General features: G+C 44.7%; 1 protein-coding gene across 3 annotated transcripts in view; it reads right to left on the reverse strand.

Moving 5' to 3' along the window:
• Positions 1–24,179, reverse strand: part of septin5a (septin 5a) — a 131,825-nt gene that overhangs the window by 96,866 nt on the left and 10,780 nt on the right. Inside the window, exon 2 of one of the 3 annotated variants that reach the window (XM_043716050.2) lies at positions 886–960. The exons of the other annotated variants lie outside the window; for them this stretch is intronic. Coding sequence (XP_043571985.2) covers positions 886–921 — 36 coding nt within the window. The 5' untranslated portion in view covers positions 922–960. The remainder of the gene's footprint in view (positions 1–885; positions 961–24,179) is intronic. 3 annotated transcript variants of the gene reach the window in all.

The raw sequence follows: 24,179 nt of genomic DNA on the forward strand, positions 1-24,179 counted from the left end.
ATTTATTCGCTTGTCCAAGGATCTGTGACCTGCCCATCCCCCACTCCCCAACTAATCCATTTCCACTGATACCTCACCAATGTGAATGTGCTCCAACTGTCTGGATGAGGAGATGGAGGGGCAGGGAGGAGAGCTGAACAACAGCTACTCCCTGGGAAATACCCCTCTGTTCAGCAAAATGCAATGTTTCATAAAATCCCTACATTGTGGAAATAGGCCACAGGATCCCACAAGTCCACACCAACCATCTGAAGAGTAACCCACCCAGACCCCTACCCGACATTTACACCTAACTAATGCACCTAACCTATACATCCCTGAACACTTTGGGCAATTTAACATGCCCAATTCATCTAACCTGCACATCTGTGCATTGTGGGAGGAAACCCATGCAGACATGGGGAGGATGTACAAATTCCATACAGAGAGTCACCCGAAGCTGGAATCAAACCCGGGTCCCTGGTGCTATGAGGCAGCAGTGCTAACCACTGAACCATTGTGCTGCCTCTAAGGTAAATTCACTAGTGACTTCACTGAGTCCAAAACAGAGTTTTAACTCTTAGAAGTAGCTGTAGAGGGACAGAAAAAAATTTCATGTACCATTCACTTGTCTTTACATAGGGCCTTTAATAAAGCAATAAAATATTCAGGTTTGTTCACAGCAGCACAAACAGATAAAATCTGAAGCACAGACAGAAAAAACATATATAGGCGTAAGCCCAAATATGCAATTCTTTCAGGTCACACAGGTTTAACAGCCAATTCAAAATGTGTATCTAATCTGCTCTCTTCATGCCAATTAAGCATTACATTCTATATTTAAACATTCCCTCCTCTGCAAAGCATGCAGAAGTTTTCAATCATTTGGTGTGCACTAGGCCTCACCCTTGCTGTAGTGCTGCAGGCCGAATTCCTCCTCATTTCACTGGTGAATGACTCAGTCCGATCAGCAGCCTGTACCTGTGTGTATACAATTCTCAAGTCAGACAGCCATCTGGATGAAGTTGTCAAAAATACTCTGGAGACATGCTGGGATCCTAAATATCCTTACTATGTCTTGATTATTCTATTGTTAATATAAATAGGGAATACCTCATTAGCTTGGCCTGGATGCATTTGCAGAAATCCTTATTTTCACCATGTACTTCCTAACCTACTATGCCACAAACACCTAAAGGGACAGTCTAAAGGATGACTTTGTAACATTCAACAGAAAATCGCCTCCATTTAGTACTGGCAATCAGAGTCTGATTCCAGAGGTGCAGTAGATAAAAGATGAGGGCAAAAGGTAACGCTCAACAAATCATGAAGACTGGAAGATCTAGTTTTTAGTTTAGTAGCTGGGTTGCATGAAAACACGTCACCATGTTTGAGCTAATACAAATTGAACTACTAAGGAATTCACACGCAAGGAAACTTCCCACCCATCCAATAAAACCTCCCCACAAAGGACACACATACTTAGTAAGACCAAAGGGCTTACTTTGGTACTGACCCCAGCATTCTGTAGATCTCCCAACGCAATTTTACTGGAAGGTGCATGGAAACCCAGGCACAACGTGAGGTACTCAGCCTGGTTTTCGCATTGAGTTTTCCCAACACCTACCTTGTTAGTCAGTTTGGGAAGACATGAGACAGAGTATTAATTAAGCAAGTTGCAGCATGGGTGGCTCAGTGGTTAGCACTGCTGCCTCACAGCACCAGGGACCTGGGTTCAACTCCAGCCTTGGGTGACTGTGTGTGGAGTTTGTACATTTGCCCTGTGTCTGTGCGGGTTTCTTCCCACAATCCAAAGATGTGCAGTTTAGGTGGATTGGCCATGCTAGATTGCCCACAGTGTCAAGATTAGCCATGATAAGTGGGTGCCTGTGTGGATGGGGTGTTGGTCTGGATGAGATGCATTTGGAAGGTCACTACAGGCTCCGTGGATGGAGTGGCTCTTCCACAATGTAGGGATGGTATGATTCTTTGACATCTTGCCACTGCCTAGCAAGAATCACACTACGCTCTTGTGAAACCAACATCAAGTTGGGCCTCACTTCACTCGTTCGACCACACATTTCGTCATAGCCTGTGTCACGCAGACCCTTACAAGGTTCCATCCATGGAATCATACAGCACCAAAAGAGACCATGTACGTATCTCTCAAGGAACTGTCTAAACAGTCTCATGTCCCTGCCCTTTCCCCTAACAATTTGGTACTGTTACAGTTATTTACCTAATCCCCTTCTTATATCTGTTTCCTCTCTCAACCCTCCTGGCAGTCAAAACGGTTTCTCTCTCTTGACTTCGATTGAATCCTATCTTAACCTTTCCTACTTTCAGGAGAATGATTGCAATTTCTCTAGTTTCCACAATTGATGACCCTCTTCCTGGGTATTATTCAAGCAAATCTTCTTCATAGACTCTCCAAGGGCTTGACATCTTTTTTTAAACTCTGGTGTCTTGAATAGTTGATGCCTAGCCAGACATTAATAAAAATTTCACATAACCTCCTTGCTAATATAAAACCAGCACTGCCACTTAAGAGCACAAAACAATAATCCAGCTCTAACTGAAGTGAAAGCATTACACAGCCATTTTATAATGCAATTATAATCTTTTCTAAAAATGGGAGCGATCTTAGCTAATAACTGAAGCAAGGTAGGGAGAAAACACCTCTGCTAGCATTAACCATTCAATCTGTTTACTTTCCCCAGGTTACCCTTTAAAACCAACCTCTCACTGCCAATGAGAAACACCAACAAGGTTGGTTCCAGCTCTATTTTATGCAGGTTTTATCCCTCCCTGCCCAAGCTGTAATCAATATAAATGCATTCTTCCAATCACAGAAAGATGGAAGATCAGGAATGAGCATAAAAAGAGGAAGAAGAACACCTCTACAATGTATTCGCCAAAAACGGATACCCCCGCAATTTCATCAACAGATGCCTAAAGGAAAGATAACGGAATGAGGACATGCCACAACCTAAAGGGCTAGCCACTTTACCATACATCAAGAACATTTCTGAACTGACAGCCAGACTACTACGACCACTAGGACTCATAACAGCACACAAACCAACAGCCACTCTCAGACAACAACTCACCAGGACAAAGGACCTGATACCTAGCATGAGCAAAACTAATGTAGTGTACAAAATCCCATGCAAGGACTGCACAAAACACTACATAGGACAAACTGGAAGACAGCTAACGATCCGGATCCATGAACACCAACTAGCCATGAAACGACATGACCAGCTATCCTTAGTAGCCTCACATGCAAATGACAAGCAACATGAATTTGACTGGGACAGCACTACTATTATAGGACAAGCCAAACAGAGAACAGCCAGGGAATTCCTAGAGGCATGGCACTCATCCACAGATTCAATCAACAAGCACATCAACCTGGACCCAATTTACCAGCCACTGTAGCGGACAGCTGGAACTGACAACCGGAAGCGGCAGATACAAACCACTACAAATGCCGGAGGAAAGATCACAGAAGCGCTTCACAGGAGGCTCCCAGGCACTGAGGATGTCACCTAGACAGGGGACGAAACGTCTGCTACATAAATTCTCAGCTCGGCGAACAGAACCACAACAAGCACCTGAGCTACAAATCTTCGCACAAACTTTGATGACCTAGTACCATCTGCCAGCATTTGGTCCATATCTCTCTCAATCTTTCCTATTCATATAACCATCCAGATGCCTTTTAAATGTTGTAATTGTACTAGCCTCCACCACTTCCACTGGCAGCTCCTTCCATACTCTGCATGAAAATGTTACCCCTCAGGTCCCTTTTGAGTCTTTCTCCTCTCATCTTAAACCTCTGCCCTCGGGTTTGGATTCCCCTACCCCAGGGAAAAGACTTTGGCTGTTCACCCTATCCATGTCCCTCATGATTTTGTAAACCTCTGTAAGGTCACCACATCAGCCTCCGATGCTCCAGGGGAAAAAACCCCAGCCCATTCAGCCTTTCCCTATATCTCAAACTCTCCAGTCCCAGAAACATCCTTGTAAATCTTTTCTCAACCCTTTCAAGTTTACCAACATCTTTCCTATAGCATGGCAACCAGAATTGTATGCAGTATTCTAAAAATGGTGTTGTGATGTTGGTTAAGGAATGTTGGCCATGTTCCCAGGAAAAACATCCTGGTCTTCTTTAAAAATAATGCCATAGCGTACTTTATGGCCACCTGTGTTTCATGTGATGTGTATGAAATGGCTTCTGCATTGTTTTTCCATCAAAGTTACTGAAAATCCCATGACAATGAAAACCATAAGACACGGTAGTGTAACAAGGTATTTCTTCAAACAATGTGACAATCTGAGCTGCTTCATCAACTACCTTCCCTCTTTCAGAACATCAGAATTGGGGATTTTTGCTAATGGTTGTGCAATGTTCAGCACCATTCACAACTCTTCAGATATTGAAGCAGTCCATGTGCAAATGCAGCAAGATCCAGGCTTGGGCTGAAAACTGGCAAGTAATATTTGCATCATATAAATGCCAGATAATGACCAGCTGAAACAAAAGAGAATCAAACCATCATTCCTTGACACTCAATTATGTTACCATTGCTGAATTCCTCACTACCAACATCCTGGGGGTTACTATTGACCAGAAACTGAACTGGACCAGCCACATAAATACAGTGGCCAGAAGAGCAAGCCAGAGGTTTGGAATACTGTGGTGCGTAACTTACCTCCTGACTCCCCGAAACTTGTCCACCATCTATAAGGCACAGTTCAGGAATGTGATGGAATACTCCACACTTGCCTGGATGAGTGCAGTTCCAATAATACTCAAGAAGCGTGACACGGTCCAGGCCAAAGCAAACCATTTGGCTGGCACCACATGCGCGAGCATTCACTCCCTCCATAAGTCAGGACTGACAGCATATGTCATCTAAGAGAGGAACTCCAGAAATTCAACATGGCTCCTTAGACCACTCAAACCATGACCACTTCCACCTAGAATGACAAGGGCAGCAGGTACATGGGAACAAATACACCTGCAAGTTCCCCTCCAAGCCACTCACCATCCTGACTTGGCACAGAGAGTCATACAGTTATTGAGGCATAAAGTCCTACAGCACAGAGACAGGTTTTTTGGCCCAAACTGGTCCTTGCCGACCAAAATGTCCATTCACGCTACCCCCATTTCCTTGCATTTGGCACATATCCTTCTGAACATTTCCTATCCATGTATTTGTCAAAATGCCATTTAAATATTGTTAATGTACTCGCCTCAACCACTTCCGCTGGCAGCTCATTCCATATGCGTACCACCCACTGTGTTAGAAAGTTGCCAATCAGAATCCCTTTTATTCTTTCTCCTCTAACTTTAATCTGATGCCCTCTCATCCTCAATTCCCCAAACCTGGGAAAAAGACTGAGTGCATTCACCCTACCCATGCCTCTCATGGTCTTATACACTTCTATAAGATCCCCCTTCAATCTCCTACACTCTAAAGAAAAATATTTTAGCTTGTCCAACCTCTCCCTATAACTCAGACCCTTGGGTCTGGGCAATATCCTTGTAAATTTCTTCTGCCCTATTTTCAGTTGTGACAAAAACCGAACACAATACTCCAAGTATGGCCTCACCAATGTCCCGTACAACTGCATCATAACTTCCCAACTTCTATACTCAATGCCCTGACTGATGAAGGCCAGTGTGCTAAAAGCCTTCTTCACTGTCCTGTCTACCTGTTTCAGAGAACTGTTTCAAATTCACCTGGACCAACCAGTACCCTTCCACTGACACTCTCCTTCGACTGACTGAACTGGTCCTCACCCTGAACAACTTCTCTTTCCAATCCTCCCACTTCCTCCAAACGAAAGGAGTAGCCATGGGCACCCGCATGGGCCCCAGCTATGCCTGCCTCTTCGTAGGATATGTGGAACAATCCATCTTCCGCAACTACACTGGCCCCACCCCCACCTTTTCCTCCGCTACATCGATGACTATATCGGCGCCGCCTCGTGCTCCCACGAGGAGGTTGAACAGTTCATCCACTTCACCAACACCTTCCACCCCGACCTCAAATTCACCTGGACAGTCTCAGATTCCTCCCTCCCCTTCCTCAACCTTTCTGTTTCTATCTCAGGCGACCGAATCAACACGGACATCTACTACAAACCGACCGACTCCTACAGCTACCTGGACTACACCTCCTCCCATCCTGCCCCCTGTAAAAACGCCATCCCATTCTCCCAATTCCTTCGACTCCGCCGCATCTGCTCCCAGGAGGACCAGTTCCAAAAACGCACAACCCAGATGGCCTCCTTCTTCAAGGACCGCAATTTCCCCCCCAACGTGGTCGACGATGCCCTCCACCGCATCTCTTCCACTTCCCGCTCCTCCGCCCTTGAGTCCCGCCCCTCCAACCGCCACCAGGACAGAACCCCACTGGTCCTCACCTACTACCCCACCTGAATCCATCAAATTCAGCACCGCCTTCCTAACCTGCAATCTTCTTCCTGACCTCTCCGCCCCCACCCTAGTCTGACCTATCACCCTCACCTTGACCTCTTTCCACCTATCACATTTCCGACGCCCCTCCCCCAAGTCCCTCCTCCCCACCTTTTATCTTAGCCTGCTGGACAAACTTTCCTCATTCCTGAAGAAGGGCTTATGCCCGAAACGTCGATTCTCCTGTTCCCTGGATGCTGCCTGACCTGCTGCGCTTTTCCAGCAACACATTTTCAGCTCTGATCTCCAGCATCTGCAGACCCCACTTTCTCCTCAGAGAACTGTGCACCTGAACTCTAAGATCCCTCTGCTCCGCTACACTCCTTCATGCCTACCATTCACCATGAAACTCATTCCTTGATTTGACCTGAAGTGCACGCTTATCTATATTAAGTTGGGCATTTCTCAGCCCATTTCCCCAGCTGATCAAGGTCCTGCTGCAATTTCTGAGGAGCAGGAGAATCGGTGTTTTGGGCATAAACCCTTCATTAGCAACGAGGCTTGTAGGCCGGGGGGGCTGAGAGATAAATGAGAAGGGGGTGGAGTAGGGGGGAGGTAGCTGAGAATGTGATAGAGAGATGAAGGCAAGGGAGAAGGTGATAGGTCAGAGGGAAAGGTGGAGCAGAAGGGTGATGGACAGGACAAGAGGGCTGTGCTGGGTTGGAGGCTTGGGACTGGGACAATGTGGGGGGAGGGGAAATGAGAAAACTAGAGTATAAAGAAAGTAGGAGTATACTTAAGAGGGAAATCAGGAGGGCAAAACGGGGACATGAGAAAGTGTTGGCAAATAGAATTAAGGAGAATCCAAAGGGTTTTACAAATATATTAAGGACAAAAGGGTAACTAGGGAGAGAATACGGCCCCTCAAAGATTAGCAAGGCGGCCTTTGTGTGGAGCCATAGAAAATGGGGGAGATACTAAATGAGTATTTTGCATCAGTATTTGCTGTGGAAAAGGATATGGAAGATTTAGATTGTAGGGAAATAGATGGTGACATCTTGGAAAATGTCCAGATTACAGAGGAGGAAGTGCTGGATGTCTTGAAACGGTTAAAAGTGGATAAATCCCCAGGACCTGATCAGGTGTACCCGAGAACTCTGTGGAAAGCTAGAGAAGTGATTGCAGGGTCTATTGCTGAGATATGAGTATCATCAATAGTCATAGGTGAGGTGCCAGAAGACTGGAGGTTGGCAAACGTGGTGCCACTGTTTAAGAAGGGCAGTAAAGACAAGCCAGAGAACTATAGACGGGTGAGCCTGACCTCGGTGGTGGGCAAGTTGTTGGAGGGAATCCTGAGGGACAGGATGTACATGTATTTGGAAAGGCAAGGACTGATTCGGGATAGTCAACATGGCTTTGTGCGTGGTGAATCATGTCTCACAAACTTGATTGAGTTTTTTGAAGACGTAACAAAGAAGATTGATGAGGGCAGAGCAGTAGATGTGATCTATATGGACTTCAGTAAGGCGTTCGACAAGGTTCCCCATGGGAGACTGATTACCAAGGTTAGATCTCATGGAATATTGGGAGAACTAGCCAGTTGGATACAGAACTGGCTCAAAGGTAGAAGACAGAGGGTGGTGGTGGAGGCCTGTGACCAGTGGAGTGCCACAAGGATCGGTGCTGGGCCCTCTACTTTCTGTCATTTACATAAATGATTGGATGCGAGTATAAGAGGTACAGTTAGTAAGTTTACAGATCACACCAAAATTGGAGGTGTAGTGGACAGCAAAGAGGGTTACCTCAGATTACAACAGGATCTGGACCAGACGGGCCAAAGGGCTGAGAAGTGGCAGATGGAGTTTAATTCGGATAAATGCGAGGTGCTGCATTTTGGGAAAGCAAATCTTAGCAGGACTTATACACTTAATGGTAAGGTCCTAGGGAGTGTTGCTGAACAAAGAGACCTTGGAGTGCAGGTTCTTAGCTCCTTGAAAGTGGAGTCGCAGGTAGATAGGATAGTGAAGGCGGCGTTTGGTATGCTTTCCTTTATTGGTCAGAGTATTGTGTACAGGAGTTGGGAGGTTATGTTGCAGCTGTACAGGACATTGGTAAGGCCACTGTTGGAATATTGCGTACAATTCTGGTCTCTTTCCTATCGGAAAGATGTTGTGAAACTTGAAAGGGCTCAGAAAAGATTTACAAGGATGTTGCCAGTGTTGGAGGATCTGAGCTACAGAGAGAGACTGAACTGGCTGGGGCTGTTTTCCCTGGAGCGTCGGAGGCTGAGGGGTAACCTGATAGAGGTTTACAAAATTATGAGGGGCATGGATAGGATAAATAGACAAAGTGTTTTCCCTGGGGTCGGGGAGTCCAGAACTAGAGGTCATAGGTTTAGGGTGAGAGGGGAAAGATTAAAAGAGACCTAAGGGGCAACCTTTTCACTCAGAGGGTGGTACGTGTATGGAATGAGCTGCCAGAGGACGTGGTGGAGGCTGGTATAATTGCAACATTTAACAGGCATTTGGATGGGTATATGAATAGGAAGGGTTTGGAGGGATATGGGCCGGGTGCTGGCAGGTGGGACTAGATTGGGTTGGGATATTTGGTTGGCATGGACGGGTTGGACCGAAGGGTCTGTTTCCATGCTGTACATCTCTATGACTCTCTGACTCTATGGTGAAATCCACATTGATTCCCTGAGGTTGCATGGTCCCAAGGCAGAATATGAGGCGTTCTTCCTCCAGGCATTGGGTGGTAAGGGTTTGGTGATGGAGAAGGCCCAGGACCTGCTTGTCCTTGGCGGAGTAAGGGAGGGGAGTTGAAGTGTTCAGCCACAGGGTGGTGGGGTTGGCTAATGCAGATGTCCCAAAGATGTTCTCTGAAATGCTCTGCAAGTTGGTGTCCTGTCTCTCCGATAGAAAGGAAACCACATCAGGTGCAACAGATATAGTAGATGACATTGGTGGAGGCGCAGGTAAATTTCTGTCAGATGTGGAAGGATCCTTTGGGGCCTTGGATCCAGGTGAGTGGGGAGATGTGGGCACAGGTTTTGCACTTCCTGCGGGGTCAGGAGAAGGTGCTAGGAGTGGGGTGTGGGCTGGTGGTGGGTGTGGATCTGATGAGGAAGTCGTGGAAGGAATGGTCTCTCCGGAATGCTGATAGAGATGGAGATGGAAATATATCCGTGGTGGTGCGGTCCATTTGTAGGTGCCGCAAGTGTCAGAGGATGATGCAATGTGTACGGAGGTTGGTGGAGTGGAAGGTGAGAATCGGGGGGGTTCTATCCTTGTCATGTTGAGTGGGGTGGGGTTCAAGGGCAGTGGTGTGGAAGTGGAGGAGATGTGCTGGAGGGCATTGTTGACCATGTGGGAAGGAAAATTGCAATCTTGAAAGCAGGAGGCCATCTGGGATTTTCTAAGGTGGAATTGGTCGTCCTGGGAACAGATGTGATGAAGGCAGAGGAATTGGGAATAAAAGATGGTGTTTTTACAGGAGGTAGGGTGGGAAGAGGTGCGGTCTAGGTAGTTGTGGGAGTCAGTGGGCTTGTCGTAGATGTCCATGGTTATTTATTTGCCAGAGTTGGAGAGGTCCAGGAAGAGGAGGGAGGTGTCTGAGATGGTCCAGGTGAATTTGAGGTCAAGGTGAAAGGTGTTAGCCAAGTTGATAAACTGTTCAACCTCCCTGTGGGAGCACAAGATAGCACCGATACAGTCATCGATGTAGCAGAGGAACAGGTGGGGGGGTGGTGCCAGTCTAACTGCGGAAGATGGACTCTTCCATGTACCCATATAACAACATTGCTGGGACCCATGCTGGTGCTCATGACTAACTCTTTTGTTTGGAGGAACTGGGAGGATCGGAAGGAAAAGTTGTTAAGGGTGAGGACCAGGTCAACCAGGCGGATGAGAGTGTCAGTGGAAGGGTACTGGTTGGGTTGGCATGAGAGGAAGAAACAAAGGGCTTGGAGGCCTTTGTCGTGGCAGATGGATGTGTACAGGGACTGAATGTCCATGGTGAAGATGAGGCATTGGGGCCGGGGAAACGAAAGTCTTGGAGGAGGTGGCAATTGATGGCGAGGTCATCAATGAATATTTCTGTCTGTGTATACCATGGAGAAAGCCCTGAAAACTTGGGAATTTGGGGAAGTTAGTGGTGATATCTTGGGGACAGTCCATATCACAGTAAATGAGGTCTTGGAAGTATTAGAATGTATGAAGGTGGATAAATCTCCTGGTCCTGACCAGACCTATCCAAGAACACTGCAAGAGGCTAGAGAAGAAATGGGGGGTCCCTGGCTGATATTTTTGCATCATCATTAGCCACGGGTGAGGTGCAGGAAGACTGATAGCGAATGTTGCGCCCTTATTCAAGAAGGGCTACAAAGTAAACCCTGGGAACTATAGACCAGGAAGCCTAACATCTGTGGTAGCTAAGTTACTTGAGAAGATTCTGAGAGATATGATATACATGCATTTGGAAAAACAGAGTCTGATTAGGAGTCGTCAGCATGACTTTGTGAGTGGTATCCTTTCTCAGCCCCCTGGCCCACAAGCCTCATTCCTGATGAACGGCTTATACCCGAAATGTTGATTCTCCTGCTCCTCGGATGCTGCCTGACCAGCTGTGCTTTCAGCACCACTCTCTCAACTCTAATCTCCAGCGCCTGAAGTCCTCAATTTCTCCCTGCTGCAATTTTTGAGCACCTTCCTCACTGTCCACAATACCTCCTATTTTAGTGTCATCGCAAGCTTACCAATTATGCCTTGTACATCCTCATCCAAACCATTGATAAAGATAACAAACAGCAACAGGCCCAGTACCAACCCCTGAGGCACTCCCGTAGTCACAGGCCTCCAATCCAACAAACGTCCTTCCACTATTACCCTCTGCTTCATACCATCAAGCCAATTGTGTATTCAATTTCCCAGCTCCTGCTGGATCTAGTCTTCCAGAGCAGCCTACCAAGTGGAACCTTATCAAAGGCCTTACTGAAATCCATATAGACTACGTCTACCACCCTGTCCTTGTCAACCTTCCTGGTCATTTCATCAAAGAACTCTAACAAATTTGTGAGGCACGTTCTCTCACTCACAAAGTCATTCTGACGACTCCTAATCAGACTCTGTTTTTCCAAATGCATGTATATCATATCTCTCAGAATCTTCTCAAGTAACTTAGCTACCACAGATGTTAGGCTTCCTGGTCTATAGTTCCCAGGGTTTACTTTGTAGCCCTTCTTGAATAAGGGCGCAACATTCGCTATCAGTCTTCCTGCACCTCACCCGTGGCTAATGATGATGCAAAAATATCAGCCAGGGACCCCCCATTTCTTCTCTAGCCTCTTGCAGTGTTCTTGGATAGGTCTGGTCAGGACCAGGAGATTTATCCACCTTCATACATTCTAATACTTCCAAGACCTCATTTACTGTGATATGGACTGTCCCCAAGATATCACCACTAACTTCCCCAAATTCCCAAGTTTTCAGGGCTTTCTCCATGGTATACACAGACAGAAATATTCATTGATGACCTCGCCCATCTCCTGCGGTTCTACACATACATGTCCACTTTGGTCCTTGAAGGCTCCTTATCTCTCCCTAGTTATTCTTTTTCCTTTAATATACTTTAATACATTGCCAAGAATTCTCTATCATCAATCCAGACAAGTGGGAAGTATTCCATCACACTCAGATGTGAGCCTTATAGATGGTGGACATGCTTTGGAGAATCAGGAGATCAGTTACCCACTGCAGTATTTCTAGCCTCTGACCTACTCTTGTAGCCATTGTGTTTAGATGGCTAGTCGATGTAAACCCCCAGATGTTGATAGTGGTGATTCAGTAACACCATTGAATGACATGGTTAGGTTGTCTCTTATTGGAGATGGTCATCATCTGGCATTAGTGTGATGCAAATGTTACTTGCCACTTGTCAACGCAAACCTGGAAATTGTCCAGATCTTGTTGCATTTGAACATGGGCTGCTTCAGTATCGGAGGAGTTGTGAATGAACATTGTGCAGTCATTGACGAACATCCCCATTTCTGACTTTATAATGGAGGGAAGGTCATTAACAAAGCAGTTGAAGATGATTTGGCCTTGGACACTCTCCATGTTGACTATTTGTTTGTGAGATTAAATGTAATGAGCTGGAACCTCAACTACTCAGAATGTAGATCAATGACTTGATCAAAGAGACTAAAATTTGTGGTTACTACATTTGCTGATGCAAAGATAGGCAGGAGAGCAAGTCATGAAGAGGAAATGAGGAGTCTGCAAAGGGATATAGATAGGTGAAGTGAGTGGAACATTTAGCAAATGGAGTATAACGTGGAAAATGTGACCTTAACCACTTTAGAAGGAAGATTTGAAAAGAAGCATTTAATTCAAAAACAAAGAATTTCAGAACTTTGAGCTACTGAAGGGTCTGGGCAGCTTGATACATGACTCACAAGAGCTTGATATGCAGAAATGCTAGTTAATTAGGAAAGCAAATTGAATAATACATACAAGTCGAGATTTTTGTTATATTTTCATAAGTATCGGTGAGGCCACATCTGGACTATTGTGCACAGTTTAGATCTCCTTACTTAGAGAGGATGTAAATATGTTAAAATTAGTTCACAGAAGGTTCAGTTTTTGAATAACTAGGATGCTGCAAATTAAAATGTTATTTTAGAATTAAATGTTGGACAGGCTGGGCCTGTATTTATTGGAACTTAGGAGAATGGAAGATGATCTTATGAAAGCATATAAGATTCAGAGGGTACTCAATAGAGGGGAGGATATTGTGAGGATGTTGGGAGAGATAGAACTAGAACTGACATTTTTTAAATGAGTAGTCTCCCATTTAAGACAGAGATGAAGTTTTGTATTTCTCTTAGAATGTTCTGAGGCTTTGGAACTACCTTCCTCAGAGAGTGGTGAAGGTGGAATCATTGAATATTCTTAAGGCAGAGGCAAACATATTCTTGAAAACCAGGGAGTAGAAAAGTGGGGTTGAGGCCTCAATCAGATGAGCCATGAGACCAAGTTGAGACCATGTCAAGTTGTGTTGAAACAATGGGATTCTGAACAGGGGCTGCTCAATCTCAATGAGCAATGATTTATTCAATGTTGAAGGTAAGGTAAGTTCACAGGCCGAGTCTTGAGCTTATAAAGGCACAAGCTTAAGATTTACAGTTTAAGATTTACACTCCAAACAACACAACAAAAATGATCTTTTATATATCCTGCCAGTATTACAAAAATATGGTCAATAGGGTAGATTGTGGCTCTGTGTAACAGTGTAAAAGGAGCAACAGTGAACTGACATCTCTATCATTAACTTCAGTTAAAATCCAAAGAGACACAGTCGTTGCTGACTTACTATCAGCTGGTTCATACTTCCACACAAAAGCAACAAATTCTTTATCACCCAAAAAAAAGCAGATTAAATTTCCCAGTTTTGAAGAAGGGTCACACTGGGCATGAAACATTAACTCTGATTTCTCTCCACAGATGCTACCAGACCTGCTGAGCTTTCCCAGCAATTTCTGTTTTTGTTCCTGATTTCCTGCATTTGCAGTTCTTTTGGTTTTTATACAATTAAATTACATGCTTAAAGTTACTTTAAACAACATCATTCTTGAGATGTACATGACGATTTGATGCACAATGCCAATTCATTTAGATTACATTAGATTAGATTACTTACAGTGTGGAAACAGGCCCTTCGGCCCAACAAGTCCACACCGCCCCGCCGAAGCGCAACCCACCCATACCCCCTACATTTACCCTTTACCTAACACTACGGGCAATTTAGCATGGCCAATTCACCTGACCTGCACATCTTTGGACTGTGGGAGGAAACCAGAGCACCCGGAAGAAACCCACGCAGACACGGGGATAACGTGCAAACTCCACACAGTCAGTCGCCTGAGGCGGGAATTGAACACAGGTCTCTGGAGCTGTGAGGCAGCAGTGCTAACCACTGTGCTACCGTGCCGCCCACTGAACACATCCAAATTTGTATGCGCACTGACTGATTTAACGATTGCAATTTCATTTCTCCTCATTTATTGATTTCAGTGTTGGTTACTGGGCACACTCGCAAGAGAAAGCAGAGAAATCCCACTTATCTAAAGCCTTCAGAACCATTGGAAACCCAAAAGCGCTTCACAACTAAGTAAGTACTGTACTTTAGTAGGGGTAGTTATTGTCATCAAAGTGACAGGTTGTGCACAGTAGGATGTCCACAGTAGTGTATAACCCCCCCTGTACATAGAAAACCTGCTGAAAGTATGCAACCCATACAATGCACTGAACATTTCACCAATGTGCAGATCCTCCATTTTACACACAGCATGTATAAAGTATGTAGATGGAGCATCTGTCAAACATATATATTCCCTACTGGATACAGTATCTGATCAACATCAGATCCAAAACCAAGCCCAAGGTTTACGGAGCTGTGGTGGTTACTACATTGTTATATGGCTGTGAGACATGGACTGTCTACAGCAGGCACTCCAAGGTGCTGCAGCAGTACCACCAATCCTGTCTGTACAAGATCCTGTGAATCTGCTGGGAAGAAAGATGCACCACACTCTCCCCAAGCAGGTGCTCAAGTCCCAGCTCCGGAACATTAGGTGAGTTCTAGGTGGACACAGGAAATGTTTCAGAAATGCCCTCAAGGCCTCATTGGCAAGGTGTGGCATTCCCACTGACACCTGGAAATCATTGGCCCAAGATTGTCCAAAGTGGAGGAGGAGCCTTGAACACCTCAAGATTTGCCATTGAGAAAAAGAGAAAGCAAGTTGAAAACAGCGAAAGGTGCACACTGCCACACCAACGCTCCACCCAGCCCTTCCCACATTGACTTCTGAGCCAAGTGCAACAGCCTGTGGTAGCCACGTCCATCTGTACAGAGAGAAAGTGAGGATTGCAGATGCTGGAGATCAGAATCGAGAGTGTGGTGCTGGAAAAGCACAGCAGGTCAGGCAGCATCTGAGGAGCAGGAGAATCAACGTTTCGGGCATACACCCATTCCTGATGAAGGGCTAATGCCCAAAACATCGATTCTCTGCTCATTGGATGCTGCCTAACCTGCTATGCTTTTCCAGAACTATACTCTCGGCATCTGACTGCACAACCATTTATGGACTCAACCTGAGGGACCACCAATGATGATGATGATTACTGATCTCATGCAGTATATGCACTTAACCCTCCACAGTATCCAAAACATGCCGGAGAAGGCTCCATCATCAATATATTGAATACAAGCATTTTGAGCCTCAGTCTCGAAGGTCTTGACATTCTTCGTCATGTCTAACTTCCAGACTTGGCCACAGTAAGTTGGGCACAAACTAGAACTCTGTGAAGGTTTAGTATAAAACTCTTTTAACTTTGTCTTTTGTTCACAAAACAAGGAATCCTGTACTGTGTGTCCCTTTCATAGCCTTCCCAAATTATGCTGGCATTTTCATCACTTGTGCAAACAGACTTCAAGATTTGTTTTTGTAACTCACATCCACGCCCACCCACTCTTAAAACTGCAACACTTAGTTTACATATTTTCTTCTCATTCTTCCCAGCAAAATGAATCACTTCACACGTCCTTGCATTTTGTTCCATCTACCATATGTCCCACTCTGCGTATCCTCATGGCGTCTTTTACTACACTCCTTACTGTTTACTACAGTACTGAGTTACACGTCATCAGCAAACCTTTGAAATTATAGCCTGTAGATCCAAGTCAATCCCATTATTATTTCAGAAAGAGAGAGGTGGTCTCAACTCCAACTTGCACCAATTTGAAAAAGAACTGCTCATCACTATTCTCTGCATGCTGTCCCTTAGGCATTTATTTATCCAGACCACTTTAATCCCATTGAATTATTCAGAATAGAAAGAGCATGCATATACAGAGTGCAGAAAGAATCCACTTGCATTTATATCACACCATTAATGCAGTAAAATGACTCAGGGTGCTTTAATAAAAGAACAATTGCACACAAATTGACACAGTGCAGGGAAGTGGGCCAAGTGTAGGTATGTGTGCTTTTGACAGTTCAGATTCGATGGGCCAAAAGTAGTGCATGATTCCACAATTAGGTGGCAGCACTTTAGCTCAGTGTTAACACTGCTGCCTCATCACACTAGAGACAATTCCAGCTGAGTCCAGCCATGGGCAACTGTATGGAGTTTGCACAAGCTCCCTGTGTCTTTGTGTGTTTTATGTGAGTGCTCCAGTTTCCTTCCACAGTCCAAAGATGTGCAGGTTCGGTGGATTGGCCATGCTAAATTGCCTAGAGTGTCCTGGGATGTGCAGGCTCAGTGTGATGCTCTTTGCAGGGTTGGTATGGACTTGACAGGCTGAATGGCCTGCTACCACACTGTAAAGTTTCTATGATTTATGACTCAAAGAATGAAATTTGAATGTAGTATCTAGCGTGGAACTACCCAGTGCATCACACTCCACCATTGAAATGTAATTCCACAATAGACAGAGCACCATCTACTGAAGACACATCTTTAATAAACCCAGATACATAAAAGTGTCAAGAGTGCCTATCAAGAGCATAAACTAGCACTTCGGTAAAAGCATGTACTGCAAGTGGATCTGAATTGAACTTCCTCATGGCACCAGTGAGGATGAAGCGGATAAACTTTTCGACAAGATTTAATTTCTGATCTTTCTATTAACTGAGAGAGAAGCTGGTAAATGATGGAAGGGATAAAGAGAGCTGAGAAATTGAGGACAACCTCTCTGCAGGGGACAACGGGCACCACAGAACTGAACATTAATTTGCACTTACGTTGCACCCTTTGATAAATTCCAAGATGTTTCACTGGACTATAATCAGATAAAAATATTGACACCAAGCCAAAGAGGGGTGTGACTGAATGTTTGACCAGAGAAGTAGCTTGTAAATTGGATGTTCATCTAAACTCGAAACGTTAGCTTCCTTTCTCTCCATGGATGCTGCCTCCATGGAGAGAATTTGTTGTTTTCAGCATCTGCAGTATTTTTGCTCCAACCTTATATCAGGTCTTGAGGGCTTTACAATGGGGTATTGAATAATTAATTCCAGGAGAATAAAGATTCAGGATTATTGGGGGGGGGGGGGGGGGGGAGGAAGGCCGATGAGGCACTAGAAGCTCTGAGAGAGAGCCAGCTTCCTTCTATATTCCAGCCAGAAGTAAGGAGGATGAATGCATGACCAACAGTGGTCGGGCAAGGGGGGTAGGAGAAGCATTAGAACATAGAACGACACAGCGCAGTACAGGCCCTTCAGCCCTCGACATTGTGCTGACCTGTGATTCTAATCTGATGCCCATCTAACCTGCACTATTCCATGATCATCCAGATATTTATCCAATGACCATTTAAATGCCCTTAAAGTTGGCGAGTCTACTACTGTTGCAGGCAGGGCATTCCACACCCTTACTACTCTCTGAATAAAGAACTTCTGACATCTGTCCTATATCTATCACCACTCAATTTAAAGCCATAAGCCCTGTGCTATCCATCACCATCGAAGGAAAAGGGCACCCTATCTAATCTTCTGATCATCTCGTATGTCTCTATTAAGTCACCTTTTAACCTTCTCTCTAACAAAAGCAGCCTCGAGTCCCTCAGCCTTTCCACATAAGACCTTCCCTCCATACCAAGCAACATCCTGGTAAATCTCCTCTGCACCCTTTCCATGATCTGGAGATGCCGGTGTCGGACTGGGGTGCACAAAGTTAAAAATCACACAACACCAGGTTATAGGCCAACAGGTTTAATTGGAAGGCGGTTGAAGTAGGAATGCTCCGAAAGCTAGTGCTTCCAATTAAACCTGTTGGACTATAACCTGGTGTTGTGTGGTTTTTAACTTTGTGCACCCTTTCCAAAGCTTCCAAGTCCTTCCATAATGCGGCGACTAGGTTGGTGAAAATGAAGTAGAGTGGTGGAAACCACAGAGGAGGGAATGCATGGCTGAACGATTTTTTTTTTAAAAATTAAAATTGAGTGTTTTTTTTTAACCCTTCCTGTCTGGGGAGATAAATGAATGGAACAGTAGTGAGGATTAGTGCGGTGCATGGTTTATAAACCAGCAGCAGCAGCCCTGTTGTTTCAGTGCGCCCACGCCTAGTCCCATGTGATACAGACTGCAGAAATTGCTAATGATGCAATGTGCCTTTTAGCGATCAGCTCAGGCGGATTTTATTTTCCCCAATGCAGTTTTATCCGTTAGTTAATATATTGGAAAGCACGAGCGTAGCGGTAGACGGTTTAGCTGCAGGGACTGTCAATCAAACTGCTTCTAATGGTTTGTGTTCCACAGACTGGGAATTGGGAATCACAACGGGGATGAGAAATCTTCCAGAACACTGCGATGACGGGTCCAGTTCATGGAGATTTGCACAGACTGGATCTCGGTTTGCTCTCTGTGTCACTAGCTGCAGCTGTCTCTGTTGCTAAAAAGGAACACTTGCTGTGTTTCTTAAACAATAATCTCCGGATCCAGTGGGAGACCGCCGGCACCAAACTGAGACATTTTACAGGAGACGGCAGTGCTGGGGAGATCACACAGAAGAATGTGTTGATCCAGGCGATTCTGCAATCCGCAGCACAAACAAAGCAGGGAGGTGTCAAAATAGCTTACAGCCCCGCCCCGACCTCTATCCCTGCACCACTTTCAGCATTTCTTCTCTGCTGCCATCCACAGATCTTCCCTGTTGATCCCTTCCTCACAATCTTCCCCCTGCTTTTCATAAACCCATACAGCGCAGGAAACGCTCTTCGGCCCATCGAGTATGCACCCACAATAATTACCATTAAAGACGCACTAATCCCAATTTCTTGCATTTGTCCCATATCCTTGAATGTTATGTTATTTCAAGTGTTCATCTCTGATTCTCACCACCGCCTGAGAGATTTTGTTCTCAAATTCCCTCTGAATCTCTCACCCCTTAAAACTTTGCCCCCTCCTGATTGATGCCTTAACCAAGGGGAATAGCTGCTGTCTATTCACCCTGTCCCCCTCGTAATTCAAGCCTATTTAGTCTCTCCTTATAATGCAATTTCTCCAATCCCAAGCAACATCCTGGTGAACCTCCTCTGTACCCCCTCTAATGCTATCATATCCTTCCTGTAGTGAGGTGACCAGAACTGCACACCGTACTCCAGCTGTGACCTGGCCAATGCTCTGTGCAGCTCCACCAATACCACCTTGCTCATATACTGTATGCCTTGACTGATATCTCTCCACGCTTCAGGCTCTCTGCCTTTGTTCCTGATGAAGGGCTTTTGCCCGAAACGTCGATTTCGCTGCTCCTCGGATGCTGCCTGAACTGCTGTGCTCTTCCAGCACCACTAATCCAGAGTCTGGTTTCCAGCATCTGCAGTCATTGTTTTCACCTACCTGATGGGAGTAAATGTTCAATATGCCTTCTTAACTATCCCATTTACGCACTGTGCCAACTTCAGGGATCTGTAAATAATTATCCCAACATCCCTCTGTTGCTCTGAGCTCCCCAGTGTCCTGTCATTCACTAAATACTCCCTTATCTTGATCCTTCTTCCAAAGCACATCACCTTGCACTTATCAGGGTTAAATACCATCTGCCACTGTTCTGCTCATCTGACCAATCCATCTGTATCTTCCAGTAATGTAACATTGCCACAGTGAACTAAGAATCATAGAGTCATACGGTTGTACAGCATGGAAACAGATCGTTCAGTTCAACTCATCCATGCCGACCAGACATCCGAAATTTAGGTAAAAACAAGGACTGCAGAAGCTGGAAACCAGAGTCGAGAGTGGTGCTGGAAAAGCACATCAGGTCAGGCAGCATCCAAAGAGCAGGAATTAATCTAGTCCCATTTGCCAGCATTTGGCCTTAACCCTTCCTATCCTTGTACCCATTCAGGTGCCTTTTAAATGTCATTATTGTACCAGCCTCCACTTTCTCTGGCAGCTTATTCCATACATGCATGACCCTCTGTGTGAGAAAATTGCCCCATAGATCCTTTTTATATCTTTCCCCTCTCAACTTAAACCTATGCCCTCTAGTTTTCGACTCCCCTACCTTGGGGAAAATACCTTAGCTGTTTACCCTATCCATGCCCCTCTTGATTTTATAAACCTCTATAAGGTTGCTTCTCAGCCTCCAATGCTCCAGGGAAAATAGCCCCAGCCTATTCAGCCTCTCACTACAGCTCAAACCTTCCGACCGCGGTAACACCCTTGTAAATCTTTTCTGCATACTTTCAAGTTTAACTACATCTTTTCTATAGCAGGGAGACGAGAATTGAACGCAATATTCCAAAAGTGGCATGTTTCATGTCCAACACAGCTGCACCATGACCTCCCAACTCCTGAACTCATTGCACTGACCATGAAAGCAAAAGCATACCAAATGCTTCCTTCACTACCCTATCTATTTGCGATTCCAACTTGCTGCATAACAAAAAAACTAAATTTTGTGCTGCTCCAATCGTTACAGGTCAGTGAAACGCAAATGAGGAAATTTTCTTCGTTTTCCCATTTCTACTGAATCCAATTATTTATTTGTGCGCATTTTAGTCATTGCTTAGTTAATATCTCCTAATCTCTAACATTACAAAGAGAGATCATAGTTTAAGGGAAGGAATGGCAGATTTAAAACAGAGATAAAGGAGAAATTACTTCTCCCCAATGGTCTTAAATCGATGGAATGTATTGCCCCAGTGTGTCTGTGTGGAGGACAATGAATATATTTAAGGAGACAGACAGATTTTTAATTAGTAATGGGTTGAAGGGTTGTGAGGAGCAGGCAGGGAAGTGGAGTTGATGAGAATCAGCCATGATCTTACAAAATGGTAGATCAGGTTTAAGAGGCTGAATTGCCTATTCCTGCTCCTAATTCTTACATTCCTGTGACAAAAGCAGAAAAGTGGATGCTGGAAATCTGAAATAAAAAGAGAAATAAAAAGGTTTACTGAGCAGGTTTGGCAGCATTTGTAGAGAGAGGTATATTGACTCAGTTTCTCGCTCCACACACGAATCATAGAATCCCTACAGTGTGAAAATAGAACATTTGGCCCAAGAAGTCCACACTGACCCCACTGAAGAGTATCTCACCCAGACCCATTCCCCTACCCTATTACTTCACATTTCCCCTGACTAATGTGCCTAACCTACACATCCCTGAACACTATGGACAAATTAGCGTGGCCAATTCACCTAACCTGCACATCTTTGGATTGTGGGAGGAAACCAGAGCACCCAGAGGAAGCCGACGCAGACACAGGAAAATTGTGCAAACTCCAAACACACAGTCACTCGAGACTGGAATCAAACCTGGATCCCTGGCATTGTGAGGCAACACGGCTAACCACCGAGCCACCCTGCCACACTTTTCTAAGTATACAAACCACAAAGAAACACGTGCTGCCAGATCTGCTGAGTTTCTCCAGCATTTCCTCTTTTAGACTCCAACTCCTTCCAGTTCCGATGAAAGGTCACTCATTTGAAACATGACCTCAATTTCTCCTTTCATCGCTGTTGCCAGGCCTGCTCAGTGTTTCCAGCATTTTCTGTTTTATTTCAAATCTCTATCACCCTCCATATTCTGGTGTGTGGAGAATAATACATTCGCCTGCATCCTTCACCAACATGCCCTGCCTCTTGTCATCTTGTCCTTACCCAACAACAAGATTGTATCATGTGCAAAGAATATCCATGATATTGAGATTAAAAATAATGTCCCAGTTTCAGCTGGGTAAATACTGATGTGTTTATTACTCATGAGATTGAATCAAACTCAATAACTAGTAAAATGGATTTCAACTTTGGCTTCAATGACCGAATGGAGATATTGCTTAAAATTCCTGGTCTGTACCAAATTTGGTGACCCCCAATATGCTACAGTTTGGTTAATATGGTGACCCTCTTTTCCAGGAAATCAAGAATGATAACCTGATCACCAGTGGGTAACTTCATTGCCCTGTTCACCCACCTCCCGAAACCTTGCCATCTTCAAGTAAACTACCAATACTTACTAGCCTGTCTTACAATATAATGGATCTGGAATAAGTTGAAAAATAGCTGGTGCCTGCAGATCTATACCTCGGTAGGAATTAATATCTTCGAGAAGAGGAGTGGAAAATGGGGCAAAAGTCTGGCTTAGGTGGGAAATCTTTGTGAGTTGTTTTTCCAGTCAAATTTATGACAAAGAGGTGGCACGGTGGCTCAGTGGTTAGCACCAGGGTCCCAGGTTCGACTCCAGCCTCGGGTGACTGTGTGGAGTTTGCATATTCTCCCCGTGTCTGCGTGGGTTTCCTCCATGTGCTCCGGTTTCGTCCCACAGTCCAAAGATGTGCAGGTTAGGTGAATTGGCCATGCTAAATTGCCCGTAGTGTTAGGTGCTTTAGTGAGAGGGAAATGGGTCTGGGTGGGTTACTCTTCGGAGGGTCGGTGTGGACTTGTTGGACCGAAAGGCCTGTTTCCACACTGTAGGGAATCTAATCTAATCTAAATGAAGCTCACATTAAGCAACACTGTTGAATTGGAGAATATAAAAGCAGAGAATTTTCAGTCTTGTAATCAGGATCAGGAATGCTAACATTGATGGATCAGATTAACCAGCTTAATACCAAGTACATTGTCACTGATTTTGTACCTATGCTAATGCAAGAGTGGCACAGTGGCTCACAGATTTGGTTCCAGCTGCAGGCAACTGTCTTATGGAGTTTGCACATTCTCCCTGTGTTTGCGTGGATATCCTCCCACAGTCCAAAGATGTGCAGGTCAGGTGAATTGGCCATGCTAAATTGCCCACAGTGTGAGGTGCATTAGTCGGAGGGAAATGGGTCTGGGTGGGTTACTCTTCAGAGGGTTGGTGTGGACTTGTTGGGCTGAAGGGCCTGTTTCCGCACTGTAGGGAATCTAATCTAAGACATGTATACACAAAATAATGGTGTAACCTATTCACATCTAAGAATCTTCTCTATACTGTAGATTTATGATCAACGTTAAGCATGCAGTTTTTACCATTAACCCGTATGGACTCATTACAACACAACTCTGGTGGTAGTTGGGACTTGAACCTGGACCTTCTGGCCCAGAGATAGTTCACAGCAACAGCATAGCAAGACCATAACCTTCAATCTGTATCCTGAGCAATGCAAATTTTTAAAAATAATTCAGTTCAATTTGTTAATGGAAATGAGAAGTTTTATGGCAATCATTCACCATTACCTGACAGTTGACTTGCTGATCCATAATACTCAGTTATAAATCTTTGCCCTTGCACCTCACTCTCACACTTGCATTTCTAATCTGCAAGAGCAACTCATTGCAGTTAAACTCATGACCATCTGCAGAAATTCCATCAGATGGTCACTCTCTGAGTTATATGTGAGGTATTCCTTTGTGTAAGTGCTGAAAATACTCAGCAAATCTGGCAGCATTTGTGGAGAGTAATGGGGTTAATGCTTCTAGTCTGTGACCTTTCAAGTAACTGTACTGATGAAAAGTCACTACCCTAAAATATATGTTTTACTTGCGTCTCAACCAGCGCTGTCTGACTTGTTGTATATTTCCAATACTTTTTATTCTTATTTCAGATTTCCAAAATCCGCAGTAAATTTACTTTCATATTCTACACTATCATATCACTTTTATGAATAAGCATGGTTCAGCAAGTTGATTGCTTGGCTAGATGAGTCATATCAATCAGAAAGATCCCAGATACAAAAGCGGAAATGGCTGGAAAACCTCATTTCTGAGGAAGGGTCACTCAACCCGAAA

The sequence above is a fragment of the Chiloscyllium plagiosum genome, unplaced genomic scaffold, assembly GCF_037043375.1.
Source record: "Chiloscyllium plagiosum isolate Xiang-an unplaced genomic scaffold, Cpla_swu_hap1 HiC_scaffold_24, whole genome shotgun sequence".
In the NCBI taxonomy this organism is placed as follows: Eukaryota; Metazoa; Chordata; class Chondrichthyes; order Orectolobiformes; family Hemiscylliidae; genus Chiloscyllium; species Chiloscyllium plagiosum.